General features: G+C 43.1%; 1 protein-coding gene across 1 annotated transcript; it reads right to left on the bottom strand.

Annotated features, from left to right (window-relative positions):
* Window positions 1–22095: 22095 nt before the first annotated feature.
* Window positions 22096–22581, bottom strand: LOC137620954 (uncharacterized). Its single transcript, XM_068351396.1, has one exon. The coding sequence runs from the start codon at window positions 22579–22581 to the stop codon at window positions 22096–22098; it is 486 nt and encodes a 161-aa protein (XP_068207497.1).
* Window positions 22582–24123: the final 1542 nt, after the last annotated feature.

The raw sequence follows: 24123 nt of genomic DNA, 5'->3' as shown, positions 1-24123 counted from the left end.
CATCACAATTAATTTAAGTTAATATTAACTTGTTAATAATTAACTTTATATATGAGCCATATTATGACTCTACAATACTCATCGTCTCTTTCCTTTACAGGAGGAGTACGTCATGTGTGACCACGACTTCTGCCAGACTCAGTGGTCCCAGTCGAACAGATCCCCGTAGTCCAGATTACAGTGGAACCTGATGTTGTCATGGCTCAGTCCATGAATGATTATCACCTGGATTCAGAACATGATGAACGCATGTCAGAGATCTCGGAGGACACCGAGAAAACCCTTATGGCCCAGGGTGAAGGGGAGGATGATGAAGAAGAGGACCGGGTAGTGTATACCGAGTCCGATAAGGAGGATGCCCCTCCCTCCATCCCCCCTCTTACCCCTACACCGACGAAAGTGTCTCTCCCGTCTACGTCCTCCACCACGACTCCTCTACCTACGGCACAGGATATGATTCGGCTCATTGAATCCGTGATGGAGCAGAAGCTCCAAGAAACTCACCAGATCATTCGGTCGTTGGGAGGTTCCAAGGAATCTCGAAAAATCTCCATCAAGGACCTCCCCGCATGCTCGAGCGACAATCCGTGGCGATTCGCCGAGCATATGGTCATCGCTGACGACAAGATCTTCGTCAGCGATAAGATCGGTTCCATATCCCTGGAAGAAGTGGGGTTCTTCCCCCGCTTTGAGGCGTACCCGGACTGTTACGTCCGTCTACGTTCAGAACCATCCTCAAAGGAAGAGACCGAACCGGAGGAGAAAATAGTGTTCGATCTCTCGAAGGCCCAGGCTATGCTTGCCAAAGTGCTTAAGAGCAGAGGCTTTACCTGCTCTGGACTTCCGGCTTTGAGCAAGAAGTACCCCACCTACGTTGCGCCCGATGAAGTGATGATACCCTTCACGGAAAAGGCCTTCGCTGCCTGCTTTAAGGCTGTAGAAGAAGGGAAATCCTGCCCTGCATTGGAGGAATGCAGGCCTTTCTCCGCAGTCACCCCGCCCGACACTAAACACTGGAAGGATGTGCAATACACCTTCGTGGTGGGCAAACTAGATCCTGACGTTGCTGGACGTCAGTTTAATGAGGACCTCCCCAAGCTAAACGATCACCTCCTTCGTAGGGAACAGGAAACGAAGGAGAGGCTGGCAGCATCTCTCACTTTCCAGGTCCAGATGGACGTAATGGCTGGCGACACCGGAGTCCCTGACCATTACATGGTCCTCGCCAAATCTCATATGGCAACCTTAGTCAAGGATCTGTACCACTTCATGCGAGCTCGTAGAGCCAGCAGAGAACTCGTGTCCTCCAGTGCCACTGTCAGACACGAACCCCGGAAACTGATTTCCTCCAACATCTGGGGCAAGTACCTCTTCCCGTCTGATCTAGTGAAAGAGATCACAGACAAGGCCGCATCTGAGAACAGGAACCTTCTCAACAAATGGGGCATGTCTAGGAAGAGAAAGCCCTCTCAGGATGACGGTCCTCAGCCTAAGAGGAAGCAGTCGAAGCATAGACCCCAGCAACGTCAGCACAGACGTCAGTTTCCGGCACCCGCTACTCCCCAAGTGGTCGCTCAGCCGCCACAGACCTTTCAGTTGGTCCCACAGCCGGTCTTGTCCTCATCACCGGCCTTCAACCCCGCCTTCGAGCAGCACTCCACTACCTTTCGTCCCAAAGGTAGAAGCTCAGGCAGGGGTTCCGGCAGAGATTCCTCTCGCCGGCCCTCCAGAGGCAGAGGAGGACAGGGAGCTAGCGGCCGAGGCAGCAAGTCCTCGGGACCCCAGAAGCAATGAAGTGCTTCCGGTGGGAGGAAGACTCCGCCACTTCCAGGATTGTTGGACCTTCGACTCCTGGGCACACAGCATCATCAAGAAAGGTCTGGGCTGGAGGTGGACGCAACCACCCCCAACCTTCCAGCAATTCTTCCAACGTTCAACCCCCCTCCTGGAAGAATATGTGCTAGACCTCTTGAACAAGAAGGTGATAAGAAGGGTGAAGTCCACAAGGTTCCAAGGGAGACTGTTTTGTGTCCCCAAGAAAGACTCAGACAGACTCAGAGTCATTCTGGACTTATCCCCCCTCAACGTATTCATATCGAACGACAAGTTCAAGATGCTGACTCTTCAACAGATCAGAACCCTCCTGCCTCGAGGGTCTTTCACGGTCTTGATAGACCTGGCGGACGCATACTGGCACATACCAATGCACCATCACGCTTCCTCCTACCTAGGATTCCGACTCCAACGGAAAAGCTATGCCTTCCGGGCCATGCCCTTCGGACTCAACGTGGCCCCTCGGATATTCACAAAGCTAGCGGACGCAGTAGTACAACAGCTCCGCATCCGAAACGTCCAGGTGATGGCCTACCTCGACGACTGGCTAGTGTGGGCGCCCTCGCCCGAGGATTGTATAGAATCCTGCAGAAAAGTTACCCAGTTTCTCGAACACCTGGGATTCCAGATAAACGCGAAAAAGTCTCGCCTATCTCCAGCTCAGAAGTTCCAATGGTTAGGCATCCACTGGAATCTTCAGTCACACCGCCTTTCCATTCCAGCAAAGAAAAGGAAGGAAATAGCAGGGTCCGTCAAGCGACTGTTAAAATCCAAACGGATCTCGAAACGCCAGCAGGAACAAGTTCTAGGCTCTCTACAGTTCGCCTCGATCACAAACCCAGTGCTTCGTGCACAGCTAAAGGATGCAGCGGGAGTCTGGAGACGTTCCGCATCCATCGCTCGAAGAGACCTCAAGAGACGGCTCCCAAGCAGACTTCGACTTCTTCTAAAGCCGTGGTCAGAAGCGAGGGCCCTAAGAAGGTCCCTTCCTCTCCAACACCCACTTCCATCTCTCAACATCCATACGGACGCTTCATTGGAGGGTTGGGGAGGTCACTCCCACCAACAACAGGCTCAAGGCACTTGGTCTCCCCTATTCAAGACGTTTCACATCAACATCTTGGAGGCCATGGCGGTTCTTCTGACGCTGAAGAAACTCTCCCCGCCCCCGTCGATACACATTCGCCTGACCCTGGACAGCTTTGTGGTAGTGCGTTGTCTCAATCGCCAGGGCTCAAGATCGCCCAAGATAAATCAGGTGCTCCTGACAATCTTCCGTCTGGCAGAAAGGAAGAAATGGCACCTGTCTGCAGTTCACCTACAAGGATTCCGCAACGTGACAGCGGATGCTCTATCTCGGACAAACCCGATAGAGTCGGAATGGTCTCTAGACGCAGGTCATTCTCCTTCATCTCTCACAGAGTCCCAGAACTCCAGATCGACCTCTTCGCAACGAGCGACAACAATCAACTTCCTCGATATGTAGCCCCGTACGAGGACCCCAAAGCGGAAGCGGTGGACGCCATGACCTTGGATTGGAACAGATGGGCCAAGATTTACCTGTTCCCTCCCACCAATCTTCTGCTGAAAGTCCTCTCCAAATTGAGAACCTTCAAAGGGACAGCAGCTCTAGTGGCTCCCAAGTGGCCCCGCAGCAACTGGTACCCCTTGATCCTGGAGATGCAGCCAATGCTGATCCCCCTCCCGGACCCAGTTCTCTCCCAGCAAATACAGAAGTCGACTGTCTTCGCTTCATCATCGAAAATCAAGGACCTTCATCTCATGATTTTCTCACCCTAGCCGCTAAGAAAAGGTTTGGGATTTCGAAGAAGAGTCTAGACTTCCTCGAGGAATACAAGACCGAATCCACGAGAAGGCAATACGAATCGTCTTGGAGGAAATGGGTCTCCTTCGTCAAGGCAAAGAACCCCTCGAAAATCACCATAGATTTTTGCATGTCCTTCATTCACCTTCATGGACAAGGCTTGGCAGCCAACACGATTTCTACTTGCAAATAGGCCTTGACCAGACCTTTGTCATACGCCTTCCAAATAGATCTGTCTAGTGACATCTTCAACAAACTACCGAAGGCCTGTGCCCGTTTACGACCGGCACCCCCTCCGAGACCAATCACTTGGTCTCTAGACAAAGTTCTCCACTTCGCCTCCAACTTGGACAATGATTCATGCCCTCTTAAGGACCTGACTCAGAAAGTTATATTTCTCTTCGCTCTAGCTTCGGGAGCCCGAGTCAGCGAAATAGTGGCACTATCTAGAGAAGAGGGACATATCGTTTTCAATGATTCAGGAGACCTCTCCCTCTTCCCTGATCCGACGTTTCTCGCAAAGAACGAATTACCTACCAAACGATGGGGCCCGTGGAGGATATGCCCCTTGAAGGAAGATGCCTCTCTATGTCCAGTAGAGAGCCTTAAGTTCTATCTTCATAGAACTTCAAACTTTGGTGGAGGCCAACTCTTCAAAGGAGAAACATCGGGCAGCAACCTGTCACTAAAACAATTGAGAGCAAAAATCACCTACTTCATTCGCAGAGCGGATCCAGACAGTACACCCGCTGGTCATGATCCTAGGAAAGTCGCTTCGTCTCTGAATTTCTTTCAGAGTATGGATTTCGAAAGCCTCAAGAACTATACAGGCTGGAAATCCTCGCGTGTTTTCTTTAAACATTATGCGAAACAAGTGCACGAAGTGAAACATTTTGTGGTAGCCGCAGGTAGTGTTATGAAACCTGCTCTGAACTCTGCTTAGAACAGTGAGTTATTAGGGACTCTAACTCGTCGGGTGCCTATGTTGACCCTCAAGTGATACGTAGTGAAGCAGAAACCACCTTGTGTTTTCTTTAACTGTTCTTACCTCAGGTGAAATGTCATAGTAGATTACCACATGAGTGCTACATGCCACGTGCATGACGTGTGTTACATAAAGACTAACGTTCCGTAGAACGAGTGCCTACTAATACTTGATTCTTCCCTTTCAGATTCAAGAGCACGCCTTTATGACTATGTACATTTTTATCAATGTAAATGTTTTTTACTATTTATTGCATGACATGTATTGATTTACCTGCAATTATATAATAAAATGTCTATTTTATTACTTGTGCGTCGCCCTTGCTCCTTTCTTACTATGAAATATACTAATTGTCATAGTTTTATTACCCTTTATTCCTGGTTAAGGAAAATGCCAGGATTTACTCCGGGCATTTATTTATATAGAGCAAGTAAGTTTCCTTAGCGAATACTTACTCAATTATGAAGATGAGTCAACTCCATACACGAAGTGTTCAACCACCACTTCTTCAAGTTTGTTTCGACGCGAATACCAAATCGCTCTGACTTATCTTATGGATCTCATTGTTCCTTCAGCCTATATGAATAGCCTTCCCATGACCACTTTGATCTTAGCATAGCCCGTGGGGACTTCCATGCCAGGGGGGCAGGAAGGCAACTGCCTCACGGTAGCTCTAGTATAGACCACTATGCTTTCGGCTCAATGTTTTAGCACTCACTTATAAAGGGAAAAAGTCTACCACGATACACTAATTCTCTGGTACTCTTCCATCAGGACGCCATGGCTTGAGCCCAAAAAACGGATTTTGAGCGAAGCGAAAAATCTATTTTTGGGTGAGATAGCCATGGCGTCCTGATGGACCCACCCTGTCTGTTATCAGGTCCCGCCCTGCGCCGCTGTATCATGGTGATGAGCGAGCTCCAGACTTTCAGAATGAGGATGGACGTGACGTCATCGAAAGCAATGGCGTCCGTCTGTTTACATCGCGAGTACCGATATCGCCACATCTAGATTGGCTGCGGCTCAGCTCCCAGCCACTCCCTGTCCGCCATATTGAAGCGTTAACTGTATGGGGTGCAGATAGCTATGTGGCACGTCTATACATGCGTGTCCCCTGTTGATACACGATGTCTTAAGGGGAAACCCTTAGGATACTCGCTCCAGAAGTTAGAATTCTGTGATAACCTGTGGTTTAATTCTCTGGGAAAATTCTAGTAGTGATTACCCAAGGAAGCTACCAAAAAGGAACCTTCCATCAGGACGTCATGGCTATCTCACCCAAAAATAGATTTTTCGCTTCGCTCAAAATCCGTTTTTTGTTTACAAAACATTGTTGGTGTTTTTAAAAAAACGGGTTTAATTTTCGTCATTAACGTAGTGACAACGCGTCAACAGTAATACCGAGTCTGCTTACCACCCGTCCCGTTGTCCCACCTGGGCTATTTGTAATGATAGTGGTAAAAAACGCACAGCCTCTACACCCGAGTCCCGTTAAGCACCTGTCCCAACCCGCACCGGACGTGTAATCTCATACTCTAGGCATAGCTCTCTCTCCCTCTCTCTCTTCAGAGAAGGTGTTTGAGGATACGCCTAAGACAGCTTCATACTCTCACATAAAAAAAAAATACATGGGAGGATAATAAAAAACACGTAGTACTTAATATTTGTTTATTATTAGGAGCAGACATACATACATGGACGAGTGTTAAGATGTAAAAGATATTAAAGCAAAACCTCGACAGCATTTTCCTTTAAAATTGGATAATAATAATAATAATAATAATGATAATAATAATAATAATAAAAACAAAAGCAAAATATTTTGGGATAGGGTCTGAGATGAGTTCATACACACACACACGAAAATACGTGGGAGGATGATAAAAGAAACACGTACTACTTAATTTTAGTTTATTATTAGGAAACATTTCAGTAAAATAATCATACAGGATATTTTGAAATTACATAACTAAAGCGGATCGGCTTTATTTACGTCGTTTTAGCAACTCACAAATCTCCATTGATAATTCTGGCTTGGTGTGACGCCAGATATTCATACATGGACGACTGTTAAGATGTAAAAGATAATAAAGTAATACAGTGACATCATTTTCCTTTAAATTGGATGGTGATAAATGTTCCCTCAGTTTCCTAATGGCTTCACACACTCCGTTTAAAGTTACACTGTGTGTGAAATATAAGCAATGAAACGCGCACAGAGACGAATTGTAATTTTGCACCCGTATAACATTGACAAAGCACTTCATGTTGGAATGCCTTCGTAAAAATTCGGTAAAATACGTCGAATGTTCTTCAGGCAGTATACCTAAAGGGTCGTAAAAGATGACGTTTTGAAATGGGGACTTCTGGATAATAAAAACGACCCAGTGCCCCACTTTACGATGTTGGTAAGAAGCAAGCGTATTTGCAATAAGTATAATTGACTTAGGTCTTGTCAAGGGTATCTTGAACCCAGCCAGATAGTCACTGGATACGCATCCATAAAAGTGCGTCTCATTCCCGAGTTTATTCCTCAAAGCAAATTCTATATCCCTGGTATTCATCTTAAACCTCCCCCATACCACTTCCAGGGTATGACTACTTGGTCATTTTACCCTCTCCGTTAATATATTTTCACCAAATAATGATATGGAAAACGGGGCAGTGAACTCCCAACACCCCCACCCTCTTGAACACACACACACACACACACACACTTATTCTAAAAATACCTGTAACAGTGTTTTTGTTTATTATTAGGAAAAACTTCCTTTAAAAATATCCCCTCATGAAAACAGCGGATATTTTTACCTACTTGTATGAAAACCATATATTAATGAGTGTTCATTTAATACAGGCGGAGTATTTACGCTGATAGAATCCCTAGGAAAACTTTCATGTCTTACGCCCTGACGTCGCAATACACATTCCGGTTTTGATCGATGGTTATAACTCCCTGGGTTTCTCCAAACAATAAAATAAGCCTATTTTCGTTAATCTGTCGATCAAACGTTAAATTAATCCTCAAGTCCCCGTTTTTCTCTACCTCGAGAGTATCCATTAATGCAATTTCGGGTTTGAAGTTGAATGCAATTACTGTCCGTCCACGATCGTAGCAATCAAAATGAATTAGATGATCATAAGTTAACCCTAGAGATTTTAATGTCTCGTAGTAAAGATGGGAATCATTTTCTGGGAATTGCGACCTTATGTCGTATAAAGTGGATCCATTTAGCGTTACTCTTATATGACTTAAATTATTATGGCCGAAATAAATGGGATTTCTATTCAATACTCCATTAAAGCTCTCTATATTAACAATGGCTAGGTATAATGTTTCAGGTATGACCTTATTGAAAGGTAAATCCAACGTTGCTTGGGTCTGATTAGGAGCTAACGCGTACGTCCTGTAAAGTGTTTTATTAAAGACAGTTTCCACGAAACTATTAGGATTTGAAAGTGCCCGATGGAGTGCCAGTAAAGCCGGTGGTCTTGGGATAACTTTATCAACGTGCAGTCTAGCTTCTTGGAGATTAAATTTAAATTCGTCGATAGTTGCGGTGGAATTAATGAACCATGCATTCGGGGCTAATTCCAACTTGATACGAACATCTATGTTATCCATTAAAATATTCATCTACAGAGGCAACATCGAGCATAAGTGGGTGAATGATATGTAGTCCTTCTCTTTTTCCCTTAGTCACCCACTCCTTTTCCATTTTGTTCAATTTTGTAAAATAATCAGCCGGAAGTACATTTGAAATGGAAGTTCCCTTGTAATCCTGGAAAAGATATTCAAGACACCCAATTGTTTTCACAGTGTGGGATTTAGCAGTAGTTAATAACTTTATAAAAGACCAGTAATTGAAATGGGGATTTGATTCTACGAGTCTTTCTCCGATATAAACCTGGCTTGACTTAAAGATTGTATTCGCCAAAGCATTGACGCAGATAACATCTGTGTCATCACCCAACACACTTCCATCCGGTGCCGTAACTTTTAAATGACTCGCTAAATCAATTAGAGTTCCTTCTATGCCATTGATACGAAATTCGAGATAACGATCAGTGATAGCCCCTCCCGAGGTAAGATTAGTAGGGAGAATAAAAGACGTCTAGCGATCAGTGACTGATGTCTCTACTATCCGCATCCGGTTGGGTCTCGGAAAACTATATACGATGCCAGCGGTAAAATGGGATGTAGGTAATTCATTCCCCACATGGCCAGCAATTCTCGGAGCAGCAGATGCCATTGTTAATGTCTTTGCTCACGTACTTATTTACAGGAACTAAATTACATCGCGCTAAACACGTCTTTATATCCTAAATTCCTACGAAGGATTTTCTTCTTATTTACTCTTCTCTTGCCATTTCTTTTAACTTTTTTCCTTTTCTTTCCCCGGCCAGTAACGATGCGTCTCCCAGTCGATTTTAGCGCTTCTACCCCCCCTTTGTTTAAGACTAGACCTGAAATCTTTTGTTCCCTGTTGTAAATCACCTATAACATTTTGCCCAAATTCTAAGGCCGACGGTAAGACGGCTTTTGCTACAAAGGGTGCGACTCTTTTAGCCAGTCCAGCTAATAGGCTAAAAATTCCGCCGCCCTGTTGCGAACGCCTGGGCGCTCTAAATATCTCAATATCCCCTAGAGACCCTCCTCGTTGAAGTTTTATGGGATCACTAGTAAATATGATACTGAACTCCTCGGGAGAGGGAGGGATAAACGCAACCCTCATGGCGCCTAGCTCCGGAATAAACCTAATTGCTTGGGTACTTGCTTTTATATTGTTTTCTGCTTCGGCCTAATATGAAGAATGCATATTGTGCTACTATCTTCAGGAAAGTGTATTGCTCGTCCTTCTTGATCAGTCAAGCGTATTGATATTGCATCCAATTCCTTTGTCCCTAAGGGGTAATACACGTAATTATGATACCCCCGCGTTTTACTACCCCACATATTAAAGCTGTCTAATATATTAACTTTCTTACCCCCAAAATAAGATCTTTCAACAATATCCGAATAAACAAGAACGAAGTCTACCCCGGATGTTGGGGAGGGTGGGAAAGGTGCCAGCAGATTATGCGTCTTAATTATGGGTTCCCCTGTGGTGGTTTCAAAAATTTGATAAGGTTTGTCTGTATTAAAACCCAAAGTAGCTCCAATTCTTTTTCCAAATTTTAATTTTACGGCCTGAATAGGACCTTTTCGATAAATTGCCTCTCTTGTTTCCTGTCTCTTTGTGAACTTGAGTAGAACTCTCTATCTTTGATAGTCATATTCTAATAGACCTGTCGCGGGTATATTTTCCTTATAAAATTCGACCGGTAGGATGTTCTTCAAAGCGTATGTTATGTCTTCATTTATACTGGATACCATATAGCCAGCATCAGTGGATAGAATGCTTAATCTAGGCTTGTAGGTTTCCTCTGTATGTGACGTAATAGTAGGCTTACCCCCTATGGATATCCGCACCTTTGTAATAATTATTTCTATTCCGAAATCAACTTCACCACTGACGAGGCCATATATTTCATTGGGGTAATGAATATTGATGAGTGCTACTTCATGCTCCAAATTATGATCTAAATTTATACTATTCTGAAGCTTATTTGTAAAGTTACCTGCATTATTTTCAGGGAAAATATCCCTATTACCCAGAGAGGTCAGTGTTACGATATGGCTTTCGCCACCCATTGTGGCTAAGAAATGACTGAAAGTATTCTACTTGTGTTGGGTATATTTAAACCAAAAAGACAGTAAGACTTTTTATTAATGAAGTCACTATTACATAATTATCCCCGAATGGGGATTACATAACCCAAAACCAAAGACAGTAAGACTTTTTATTAATGAAGTCACTATTACATAATTATCCCCGAATGGGGATTACATAACCCAAAACCAAAAGACAGTAAGACTTTTTATTAATGAAGTCACTATTACATAATTATCCCCGAATGGGGATTACATAACCCAAAGATAAAAGTACAACATGACACAGTTTATAACTATTTTTTGACGGGTAAAATATCTGAAATGAAAAAAAAATCGTCTCATTCGCAGAAAGGGTACATTATGTCAAACTTAAGAGTTCAAAGACACTTACATAATTATTCCCTGCCGCTGAAAGGGAATTACATAAACATAAAAATACAAGAATTTTTTTCTTTTTTAAAGAGAGAGAAACAAAATATAAGAAAATTAAATCCTCTCATTCGCAGAATGAGTACATTACGTCAAACTTAAAAGTTCAAATGCGCTTACAAGATTATTCTCATTCGCAGATGAGAATTACATCATCCAAACATAAAAACAAAATGGTCTACTTTATTACTATTTTTAAAAAGTAGATTACGAGAAAATGAAAATCATCTCATTCGCAGAATGAAGAGTACATTTAGTCAAACTTAAAAGTGAGAAATGATACACCCTATAACTTTTTTTCAATGAAATAAAAAAAAGAACATTGAAAATAATCAAATAGAAGCACTAGCGGGTAAATCCTTCGGTGCCGCGAGTGAAAACCTTTCCAGGTTTCCCAAATCTGTGGGTAACGTGCATTTTTCAGTGGCTAATAAAATAAGCTGTTTACCACTTCCAGCCATCCTCCTCGCTGAATTCTCCAACTCGGGCAAATAGTACTGCATCCATATTGGATCAGCACGACCAGACCGCCCAATTCCAATAGGTACAGCGAAAATTTTTATACTATCATTTTTTTTTCCAGCGCACACTGTTCCAGTTCATTTAGACACCTCTTAAAGTAGAAAATGCGGGCCTCGGTAGTGTCATTTTGCAAATTTACGGCAAAATGACTATCTTTTGAAGTTTCCACATACGATCGAAGCTTCCCATCACTATCGTTGCCGTAAGAATACCCATAATTAAACTGGGTAATTAGGGTGGCTACGTATGGTACACTCGCTGTGGGGAAACTCGGGGGTTTCCTCAGGATGGCACTTCCGTCTGGATGTCGATCGTCACGAATGCACCAAGACAAATTAAAAAGACGTCTTCTACTGCTCACAATATCACCGTATGAGTAAGCATTATATGTCTCACCAGCTAGGCCGTATGACTCAACGGTTATAGAATTCCCACCCACTACCAAGCAGACATCGCCCCTCTTTAGGACCCTGTCCGTAAAGGAGGTGATGGAGAGCTTAAGAGGGGAGTACTGCATTCTGAGGAGGTCCCGTTGTAGACTGAAAAGTTGCGGCGCCAATCTCCGCACATCACCTCAGTCATAGACACCCCACCCCCCGCCGTTTCCTATTTTGGATGGTGCAACATGTTAGCACACGTATTTCACACCCATCTACACCAGACTGTAATTTCTAATAAGGAATCACCTCAGTCGTAGACACCCCACCCCCCACCGTTTCCTATTTCGGATGGTGCAGCATGTTAGCACACGTATTTCACACCCATCTACACCAGACTGTAATTTCTAATAGGGAACCCAACGCAGTTTGTCTTTTAATTTTTTCTTTTAGTTTCCTCGCATTTTCGGCTACCTTTCCCAATTTTCACCTTACTTCCATAAATTTGCAGCCGAGCTTTTGCATTCTTTATATATGAATAAGGAATTCCCGCTGTATCCAACAGGATTTTATAAAAAGGCAGGTCCTCTTCCTCTGTAGCACCCGCTTGTTGAATCAATTTCTTTAACACTACCATTACATTTAAACGATCGATGGGTTTTCTCAAATTTCCCCTATCATCCCACTGGAAGTCATTCTGTCCTTCAAAAAACTTGAGAAAAGCAAGGGCGTGCCTTCTGTTGGTTGGTGTTAGTTGCATATCTATCAGATGGTCGAGAGGGGGATTGCTGTACACCACCTGTTTAGGGAGGGGGAGAGGATTGGGCTCACGTTTTAGTTTTCCCCCTAACCCTTTACGTCTTCTTTTCTTTGGCTTACTTTCAAACTTGGACTTCATCGCTTGTATCATTTGCAATAGATTACGTAGTAAATCACTATTATCTCCTCCTCCCCCCCCCCCTTGCTGCTTATCTCCCTTTCCATTCTCCTCTACATTTTGTTTAGAGTTTTGAACTCTACTTTCCCCACTGGCTTGGTGGAGACTAAATCCTTCCGATGTCTTCCGCGGTATTAGGCAATACTCTTTCATCTTCCTAACAAACCCCCAATTAGACTCGCTGCTAAAGGCAGAAGTACTGAAAGTATAGCACCCCCTCTCTGCGATGATAAGATTTTTCTTTTCTTTTTAAGCGGTGTCTTTTTCCGGGCTACCGTCCTTATTTCAGTCCTATATTTCTTCACCTTTTCTACTGATTTACTATCACGAGTCAGATTTGCCTTTAAAAAGTTGGAAAAGATCTCCGATAAGCAATCAAGATGGGTCCTCTTTAGTAAAAGAATTAATTCAGACCTTTTTCTGGCGGGGAGGTTATTCAAGAAGAGAAGAAAATCAGCATGTTTGTGTATGTGGGATTTCATTTCCGAGTTTTCCCGACTAACCTTTCAACATCCTTACTATGTATCCTCGAGTTAAAACTTTGGGGGTACCCTCTCCATGATACGAGATACTTGACTTTTCCCTTCTCGACTTTCCTTCTGATAATATCTATAGGGAAAGTTTCTGGTATAGCCGTAGGTATTAGTTCTGCTCTATAAAAAACCCCCTCAATTTTTTCACCGGCAAGATCTTCCAGATAATAAGTCAATGGGGCCTGACTCTTGTCTACGCTTCTAATTTTGAATATTTCTAGTGTATTTTGTATTTTATACCCGCGATGGAATACAGACCGTCGGAGCTCACTCGCAATATGCACAAACTGACCTACGTCTAGTGCATTACTATTTTGTTTGGGTTTAAACACGCTTGCTTTATACATTTTCCGAAATTGCTGTCTAATGATTTCTGGGTCTGTATATCTAAGCACTTCAAGGGGAGTCAGTCCCCCTCCCAATCTTCGGTGGGGGGATCTATTATAGTTTTTTACAAGTTGGGGGAGGACGTCAACATAGACGAGGGTATTTCGCAGAGTTAAATGCTTATATATCTTTTACTTTAGCGTACGTATAACACGCTCTGCAGTGGCAGCTTTAATTTCATATGAGGAGACGCTGTAAAGTTTTATATTTTTTTCTTCCAGGTACTTAAATGTAAGTTTGTTATAAAATTCCGACCCGCGGTCAGTAAGAAGGTGGCTGACCCAAAGAAATTCGGGTAAGGAAAGGATTGATATTAAGCCTTTTAACAGAGTCTGCGCTTTCTTGTTTCTGAGAGGAACAATCTTGAGGTAACGGGAGAAGATATCTATGCAAATAAGAAGATAGTTTACGCCCTTGTTAAATTTAGATAAATGCCACATATCCGCGAGATCGTAACTGAGCTGGAGACACCATTTGACGTCTCGGGAAATGTTTTCTTGTGAGTGTACGCAATGTATGAGCATCTTTCATCGCCAAATAGTCTTTTACATTACTTAAGTTAATTCCCGGGTTCAGAGCTCTAGCGGCTTTGTAGATGGATTTTATACCCCCCAAGCTTGATGGGTGTGAATAGTTTTCATATACGGTTTCCAAAATCTTTCTCTTTACGTCTCCCATTCTCCAAAAACTACCTCACACGAGGAACTCCCTGCTATATTTTTTCTCAACTGGAGTTCGCTAGGAGTATATAAACTTAAGTCTACCAGCAAATGGGAAAAGGGTTTAGCCATAACAACCTTTTTATAAACATTCACAAATTTTTTCGATAAAGGCGAACCGAATATTTGCCTTCCTAATAACTCAACTTGAGACATATCCCTAGTTCTCAGCAAAAGCATATGCGAGGCATTTATACTTATATTCCTGGCGTATTTACCACCGTAAAACATATTATGCGTAATAAAAATAACAGAGACGTCTACAACAATTTTGTCATGCACAGCCTCGAGAAAAACATCATCGAGGATGTATAATATCGAGTAGACCCCAGCTTCCGTATCTATCTCACTCATCGGGTCTACGATATTGGCATAGAGAGAGAGTTTTGACCCAATTGTTGGATGGGTTTTCAAAGTATGACTATCCACACCACACATAACAATGTGCGTAAACTTACTTTCGTAATTTAATATAAGTTGTTCAACCAAGAAAGATTTTCCCGAGTTGGAGAAGCCAGACACAATAATACACGCCGGCTCCCTAAAAATGTCCAAGTTTTCTTCTTTAAAACACTTGTACATTTTAACAAATCCCGCATTTAACTGCGCCTTTACTTCAAATGCAATGATATAAGTACTGTGGAATGAATAGCCCCATTAATAAACAGTACCAACCCGCTTGACAATACATTTACAAAGGGAAAAGCGAACTTAGCAATTATATATATTAAGGTATTATTTTTTCTTCAAAATTCCTTCCGCGCCTTCTTATTCCCTTCTACACCATTACAGTGGAATTTCCAACTGTAGGAAGAAAGTACCGAGAGAGAGAGAGAGAGAGAGAGAGAGAGAGAGAGAGAGAGAGAGAGAGAGAGAGAGAGAGAGAGAGAGAAACTTGTTTTAACCTTCCATGTCAATACGGAGGAAATTCCATGAGTAAGTGGAAAGTACCGAGAGAGAGAGAGAGAGAGAGAGAGAGAGAGAGAGAGAGAGAGAGAGAGAGAAGTGTGTTTTCCCCTTTCACGCCAATGTAGATGAATTTCCTTCGGGTAGAGGAAAGTACTCATCAACCTTTTCTTCTCTCTTTTTCCACAAATTTTGATAAACGCGAGGAAGCGGGTCTGGTGTAGAATAAGACGCTACCGCTAATTTGGGGAGAGGATTGTTGGTGGGGACCTCCCTCGCTACTTGCTCATCCTCCTCCTCTACAATATCCGGATGACCGTATGCGTAAGAATTGTATTGACTTAGGTGGAAACGTTTTGTGTCAAAGGCTGAAAGGCATTTCTTTTCTACTTTGGTGGTGATCATCTGCCCCTGAACATTTCTAATTGTACGCACAGTGACGTAATTGACTCGATGATCTTCCAGGATTTGCGTATACTGTTCATGCTTCATACGAGAATGTAGGTGGCGGGGGATACCTTTTACCCTGTTAATCTGCTCCTGGTTGGCTAGTAACAGAGAATACATTTTAGGTTTCAACGCTTTCACCTCTGCTATTAATGTACTACCAGTTTCCGATTTTAAAAGACCCAACTCGCCTTTTCTTTCATTGTTAAAAAGAGGGTGGTCTTCATCGAAGTTGGAAAGATCCATATACGATTTCAGGGGTTCTTGAGCAAACTCCGAGTTAAGGTCGGGAACTTCCAGAGCAAAAATGAAACTATCTGTGTCAGTGTAAATAAGTTTGACTTTATCGCCATACTTATGCTTGAGTATTTTATAAAAGAAATAATAGAGATCAAACTTGGCCGCTTCCAGAATGGCAAATCCTATATAATTAGGCATATTGATGGCAACCTGAGGAAGGGTGGAAGTGCAGATAACACGGTCTTCACTCAAACGAATGGATAATTTTAGCCGCGGGTTACGAGCCTCTTTTAAGTAAACCGCGGGCTTCGTGACAACTCGACTTTTTTCCGCGTATTTCAAAGGGTTGAGTAAAGTCTTCCCAAAGACGCAGTTACTCATAGCCTTAAAAGCTTTTTTCTCTGTTGATGAGGTGGCCGCTGTCCTCGCTTCGATGTTAGTTTTGATGAAATCGTTCATGTAAGCACTTTGATTGAATTCATAGATTGAATGAACAGCTTCCAGTTCCAGACCTAAGTCCATATACAGCTGAAGAAGGGGGAGGGAAATATGATACTCCTTTTTACTACGGTGGGTGGCCATAAGTTTTTTGCACTTTACACCCATCTGTCCTCCTTCCTTCTCTAGCACGTTTTTACAATAGGGAAATAGATTCCTAAAGGTGACATCTTCATGAGATAAGCATAGGGGGAGTTCATCTGTCGCTCTAGCAACTTCTTCCGAAGGTACTTTTGTAGTGACGAGGAGCCAGTATCCCTTGTCCTCATTCGTGATAACACTTTCAATACCTCTTCCTAAAAACAGATCTTTTTCTTCATCTTAAAGTTTACAAATCCCACCGGAGGGGAGGTTTCTAGTCATGACTGTTGCGTATAGAGAGTTGAAATCCAAATATAGAATGTAAGAGCTTTGGTGGAGGTCTGGATTAAAAGAAGAATTTATTTCACGGTTGTTGGCTGTGAATGACTGACGCACAACGGAAGTGAACCCGCCCCTCACATTGTGCCTGATAAGATTATACAATTCCTCATCATAGACGTGATCCAACTCGATGTTACTCATTCTAAGAAAGCTGTCGAAAGCGTAGGATGGAAGTGAAACATAGTGCGGTAAATCAAGACCGTACTTACTATAAAGAATATCACGCCACCAAATGAGAATATCCCCTAATAGGCTAGTGTCTACAATGAGGTATAGGAGGTGAAAATCCTTCAGAGTTTGGCATTTGGCGATAGTCCAAACACGCTGGGCGCGTTTATACTCCTCATCCGATAGACCACACGCCTTTAGCCTGTTGTAAAATGCTGATTGAGGGGGTAACTGTTTTGAAAGACTGTCTATATAGTCATAGCAGAAAGGTAGTTTACCCCGAATAATTTCAGCCCTAAGTTCCTCATTCTTTATCCCACTTAACATTTCCTCCGTTAATCGTGCTTTCCTTCCATCCCTAAAATATTCAGAAGCTAAACTATCCAAAGATGACCCTAAAAAGGCTAGAGAGTCGAGAAAAATTAAATTCCCAACAGACATTCGCTGAATTTTTAGACCTTGTTTCGTCATGATACTGATTTGGACTTTATCTTTAAGATCCTTAAGGATGAGGCCTAAGTCATAACTCGAATTGTGGGCAAAAACAGGGAGAAGCATTTTTTGTTCGCGGCATGATAAATTACATCGCCTACAGTAGGCCCCAATAAAATTGTTATTAGGACTGGCGTGGTCGTGATATCTATGTTTATCGCTCCCGTCTTTGAATGGTGACTTGCACAATTGGCATACGTCCTGCTCAAGGAATGCCCTTTCATCCTCCGCTGTCATATGAATGGGGAAAGTTCGCCATCGCTTTCTTATTGTCTACCAACAAGCATTAAGATCTGCCAGAAACTTGTCAACGCAATCGTTTCCGCAATAATAACTAGAAGCCACTCTTTGACCTATGCAATCGAAAATGATGTAGCAGTACGCTATTGATTTATGTATTGCCTCTACACCATACGCACTGGGAGATTTCTCTAAAGCCGATTCCATATCGAAGACGCAAATATAGGAAAACTTTTGCGTCTTATGCTGATTTCTAAACTTTACTGTGCTTCCGACGGGGGGAAAATTCAACGTTACAGCGAGATCACAACTGGCTTCATGCTGTTCTTGCTTAGAGGTTGTCGAATGCTGTGATAGACAGTTATGGCAAAAGTACAGAGGGTCGAGAGATCTTACCCAGGCAAAGGATTTCACGAAGGAATGAAAATCCTTAATGAGGCATGTATGTTCCCCATCTAAGAGGAGAAGTGGGACTATGCTTAGAAATTTTTTCATTCCCCGCCTCGACAATTGCAGCAGGTACCTTCCGTCCGCGGATCTTTCCATTTCGTAAACGTAAATGGAGATATGATTTGCCAACTCGAGGCGTGAAATGTCTTCCCATTGGATGGGGAAGGTGAGGCGGGTAAAATTTACGTATTCCGAGCAACGTTGAATACTATTTACAGTGCGATAAATATTTTTCCAGCGTGGAGATGGCTGTTGTTTAGCGATAAAGTAGGCAGCCAGACACTGAATTAGGCAGGAATTCCCAATTCCAGAGGGATTAAAAACTTTCTCACTTCCGCAGACTTCTTTCTTACGAAAAATGTATGCCCCCTTTCCAGACATTACAGCTTGGTGGTGAAAAAAGAGTTTAAAATTCTTGACGCCTTCAACTGTCCACCCACTCTCCCTTAATTCACTGCTTATTTGCGGGAATTTATTTTCGATGAAACTTTCCCATTTATCTAAGAGCTTATCGATTTCACTAGCGTTAATAATCGTCGCTGGGAGCCAAAGCTCCACAGGTTCGTTTTCCGTTTCCCCCCAATTTTTTAAAGCTTAGCTTGCTCATACTAGAGTTCAAAAGTCCCACAATCTTGGCTGTAAATGTTTTGTTTTTAAAATATTTCCGTATTCGCACACTAATATCATCCCTACAAATTACCATAAATAATGTTGGGTCACCTTCTGAGGGGGCTGAGAATTCTTCAACAACGTATAGGTAATTGAAGGCAGTCTCTCTATTAATGAGGATGAGTGCCGGTCCCGTATCAGGTGTTGAGGGGGATCCCCCAGGTGTGGGAGGTTGTCCACGTGAAACTTCACCTGTTGAGGTTGTAGCAATTGCGTGTTGAGATGGTGTTGTTTTTTCAGGTAATTCCCCTCCATCCGTTTTTGAGGATGTAGGAATTGCGTGATGAGACGATGTATTTACAGGTAATTCCCCTCCAGGTGTGAGCACTGGAACGAGAGAGAAATGCTACTGTTGTAGTTTATTTGAAAGGTCTAAGGCAAATTTTAAGCACGCATTGTAAAGCCAAATTGTAAACATACGTAATGATTATAAATATGCAAAAAGGAAACTAGAGAATCTCCATCCTAGATCTTATTCTACTTTAACCCTTCCTTTCAGACTAAACTCGCAATAATATTTGGGTTGAATATTTTGAAAAAAGATAATGGTACTATACATTACATTTTTATATTAAACAGTACTTACTTGCATGATGTTTCTTTCGTTTTTTGATCGGGAGATGAGACTCACTCTTTTCAAATTTCCTTTTCACACACCGCTTCTCTAAAAAAAAGAAAGAAAGAAAAGTAATAGCCAATTCACCAACACTTAACATAATCGCAATATTCACATCATAAATATTTTCGAAATTTCGCTGATAAGGCTATATTATACCTGGTGGAGAATTTTCCATGCTGGAAATCACGCTTGCACAACTGCTGGAAGCACGCACACCAAACTGACGAAGCTGGGTCCCCCCGAGGGAAGCAGTGACGGGTGGTAAACGTTTAAACCGTAGGCAGGTCGGTAGGTGAATCCTTAAAACTGTAGGCATGGGTGCGTGTTTGCGTTTGTGTATAGGTGCGTACTATATATAGTGGAGTCACTTCGACCTTTGACACACACGGTACGTTTCGGCAACTGAAGTCATTTCGACCTTTGACACACACGGTACGTTACAGCAAGCAAGCATTGAATACTCGTACAAGAACGACGCCCATCTTCTGGATGAGGAGATTACCTGCTTCTAAAGGAGTGAGTTTTTTCAAAGTATTTTCATTGGAAGTTTTGAAGTTCCTTTAAATAAACAAATATTAAGTACTATGTTTCTTATATTAATCTACCCATGTATTTTGATGTGTGTGTGTGTGTGTGTGTGTGTGTGTGTGACGCCCATCTTCTGGATGAGGAGATTACCTGCTTCTAAAGGAGTGGGTTTTTTTTTAAAGTATTTTCATTGGAAGTTTTGAAGTTCCTTTAAATAAACAAATATTAAGTACTATGTTTCTTATATTAATCTACCCATGTATTTTGGAGAGAGTGTGTGTGTGTGTGTGTGTGTGTGTGTGTGTGTGTGTATGAGCCTTGATTATATTTCCGAAACTTATATTTCAATGTTTATTCCCGTAGGTGTGTATACTCCTCCGATTGATGAAGCACTTATTCGGTAAAACCTGGAAAATGTCCGGAAGGTCAAGAGGGACCTTCAAGGAGCTATACAGGAAGGAAAAGCAGCCGCTGAGCAGATGGTGAAGCAGTTGGGTACCTATATGGTGAACCCCCAACAAAGCATGCTACCTTCGACGGTTAGTGCAGAAATCATCACCACCCTCAAAGATCACGAGACAACAGTACAGTTACTGGAGAATGCTCTCGAAGGATGACTTCGGCGCGAGAAGTTCCATGAAGGATTTTTATCAATAGCAATTAAGAGACGGGAAGAAGAAGAGGCCCGTCATAACGACACACAAGTCGACTACTTAATTATGGTGATAAACGAGACGCCGTCATCAACGGGTGTTGATATCTCCATGGGTGAGGTGGGGGCTGCCAACGCGACTTGTTCTGGGGACGTGGCCCTGGAGCGAGGAGAGACTCTCTCGGATTCGCAGGTTTTGGTCACGCTCTGCGAAATGGAAGCGGAGGAAGAGAGCAGGAAGAAGAAGGCCTGTGAAATGGAAGCAGAGGAGGAAAGCAGGAAGAAGAAAAAATCCAAAGGGGTAAGCAAAACCCCCAAGGATAATTTAAGGGTATCGTTATCTCGTCCCTTTAAAAAAAGGGGTGAGAGTAACAATATCCCTCAAATGAAATACAGGGGAAACAGTTTCCCCGACCCCGATGAGGTTGATTTTCAAATGTTGTAAGTTTTCATATAAATAGCTTGTACTTCCATTCATATGATATTTTCAGCTTTTCATTGGAAGTTAGGCTGTCTGTATTTATTTTACAGTAATTTTGATGTTTCTTTTGAATAAACAAATATTAAGTACTATGTTTCTTATATTAATCTACCCATGTATTTTGGAGTGTGTGTGTGTGTGTGTGTGTATGTGTGTGTGAAGCCATCTTAGCATTATCCTCAAATATGCCAGGGTAAAAGTTGGAAGGTCAAACACCTTCTCTGAAGAGAGAAGAGAGAGAGAGAGAGAGAGAGAGAGAGAGAGAGAGAGAGAGAGAGAGAGAGAGAGAGAGAGAGAGACAGAGAGAGAGAGAGAGAGAGACCGGGTTGGGACAGGTGCTTAGCCCTATATACGGGTGGAGAACGGAAGGCAAAGGGTTAGACCTTTGACCGGAGGGGAACGGGACTCGGGTGTAGAGACTGTGCGTGTTTTACCCCATCATTAAAAATAGCCCAGGTGGGACAACGGGACGGGTGGTAAGCGGACTCGGTATTACTGTTGACGTGTTGTCACTACGTTAATGACGAAAATTAAACCCGTTTTTTTAAAAACACCAACAATATTTTGTAAACAAAAACCCTTTAATAGTGCCACACTATCTTTAATAGCATCCTACTATGTTTTCACCCTCGATATTTGCAAACAAATTCCCTTTAATAGTAGCACACTATGTTTACGTCCTCAAGGTTGGGTAAACAGTTCCTGGACACGCATAAACATGTATAAACACGTACGTACGTCATTACGAAGAGTTGGCTGATAATAACAAACGGTTACGTCCTCAATGTTTTGTAAACAAATTCCCTTTAATTAATAGTGACCCCCGTCACGTACATACGTCATTACGAACCGCACGACCTTCAAAGCAATGTTTGTAAACAAAAGACTTTAAATAATACTACACTTCCATAAACAGTGAGCCTCTGCGGCCATCGGGTTACTTCCGGGTGAGCCGCTATGGCCATACCCTTATTTCCGGGTGAGCCGCTATGGCCATACCCTTATTTCCGGGTGAGCCGCTATGTCCATACCCTTATTTCCGGGTGAGCCTGTGTGGCCATTTTACATCTACTGCCAACGTGTGAGGCATGTGGTGGATGAAAGATCCACTCTATGCCTCGGATTGGGAGAGTGTTTCTGATTTCTCCTTTGTTGAAACCATGGAGAGCTTCTCTTAGCTTTCGTTCTGTTGTCACAATGTTGGTCCCAATGTCGGACCACATTCTCTTGATAGGTCTCCTGCGAGCGACGAAACACCTAATGGCATTGACGAAGGAGTCTTGTTCCATTGTATCGATCACTTCCAGGTGGACTGCTCGTGAGGTAAGGCACGTAAATATAGCACCCCAAAGCTTCACTGTGGACCTTCCTTGTTTCACTAAGAATGGTCCGAAGCATTCCGACCCAGTGTTAGTAAAGGTGGTTTTATCTGGACAAAGCCAGTCGGATGGCAGTTCATCACCTGAACTACAGAACAATGACTTAGTCTGCGACAGACCAGGCATTCTCGGATGACAGTCTTGACTATCGCATTTCCGTGGAAGATCTAGTAGTTTGTCCTCAACTGGGTCATCAGGTGGTTCTGACCACAATGGGCGCAGGACTTGCGCATGGCTCTCACCATAAACTTGACCGCCGGAGAACTACTGGCTAGGATGATCGGATGCTTGGTTGTATCTGCCAGTGTTGACTTCTGCAATCGACCACCGATGCAGAGCAATCCATTCTAGAGAAATGGTCTGAGCTTGATTAATTTATTAGACCTCTTCAGCGATCTTCCCTTCTTCAAGAGAGTGCTTAACTCTTCATACTCTTGTCTATGGGTCAGTCTCCAGTTCAAGTTCTCCGCGGTACACAGTTCCGCACTCGAGAGCAAGTCGCTGCTGTATGTGTGATCCTTCTGCATGTGGCGGATAAATTTTGATATCCACGCGACGGTCCTGACAAACTTCCACCAGGAGGAGAATATTGTCGATATCAATTCAATGAACGTTGGTTCTTTCTTTGTTACTTCAAAGATGCCACAAGTCTTCACCTCGGCATCTGGATAAAGCTCTCCTCTGACCACGTCTTTGGTCATGGTTGGCAATTGTGTTTCGTCCATCTTGAGGAAATTTGGTCCTGAAAACCACAAAGGTCACTGAAGGAAGTCACCAACAGAGAGGACACGTGACGCGAGGCCTGCTGGGTTCGCAGTAGTATTGAAGTATCTCCACGTTGTATTATCTGATGTATCTCTAATGAGATTGACCCTATTGTCCACAAAGGTCTGATATCTTGCAGTCAGATTTCCGAGATATTTCAGCACTGACGTGCTATCAGTCCAGAAGACTGACGGGGCCAGTTTCAGATTGAGCTCAGTCTTCATCTTCGGGTCCATCTGAGCAGCAACATCAGCCGCCGTCATCTCAAGATGAGGGATTGTGGTCCTTTTCGGGAGGGATGACTCTTGCCCGTCCTATAACAAGAGTGCTATGGATCTTTCCATCGACACCAACTGCACGCAAGTAAGAGACTACACCATAGCCTGTCTGACTAGTGTCTGCAAAGTGGTGTAGCTGAAGGGTGTCAACATCTCTAAAGTCTGGTGGTATGAAGAACCTTCGCAGTTGGAACTCTTCCAGTTGTGGCAGCTGTGTGAGCCAGGTCTTCCATCGAACGAGTTCATCAGTAGATATCTCCTCATCCCACGAGAGCTTCCTTTAGCACATTTCTGGCAACAGGATCTTCGCGATCAAAGTGACTGGGGATAAGTAGCCCACGGGGTTATAGATCGATGCAACAATGGAGAGCACACTCCGTCAGTTGAAGGGCTTGTCTTTAAGGATGATTCTGAACATGAACACGTCTATGCTCATATTCCAATGGATCCCCACGTCTCGTTCAGTTGGCAGTTCATCTTTATTCAGGTCTAGGACAGCCACCAAGTCATCTCATTCTTCTCCGGGGATCGCAGCTAGAATTCACTTGCTGCTGGAGGTCCATTGGTTAAGGCGGAAAACTCCATCCCCGCGCAGGTTGATCAGATATCTGGTAAGTTTGATGCA

The sequence above is a fragment of the Palaemon carinicauda genome, chromosome 27, assembly GCF_036898095.1.
Source record: "Palaemon carinicauda isolate YSFRI2023 chromosome 27, ASM3689809v2, whole genome shotgun sequence".
NCBI lineage: Eukaryota > Metazoa > Arthropoda > Malacostraca > Decapoda > Palaemonidae > Palaemon > Palaemon carinicauda.
The sequence above is the reverse complement of the archived record's forward strand: the minus strand, read 5'-3'. Positions and strand labels throughout refer to the sequence as shown.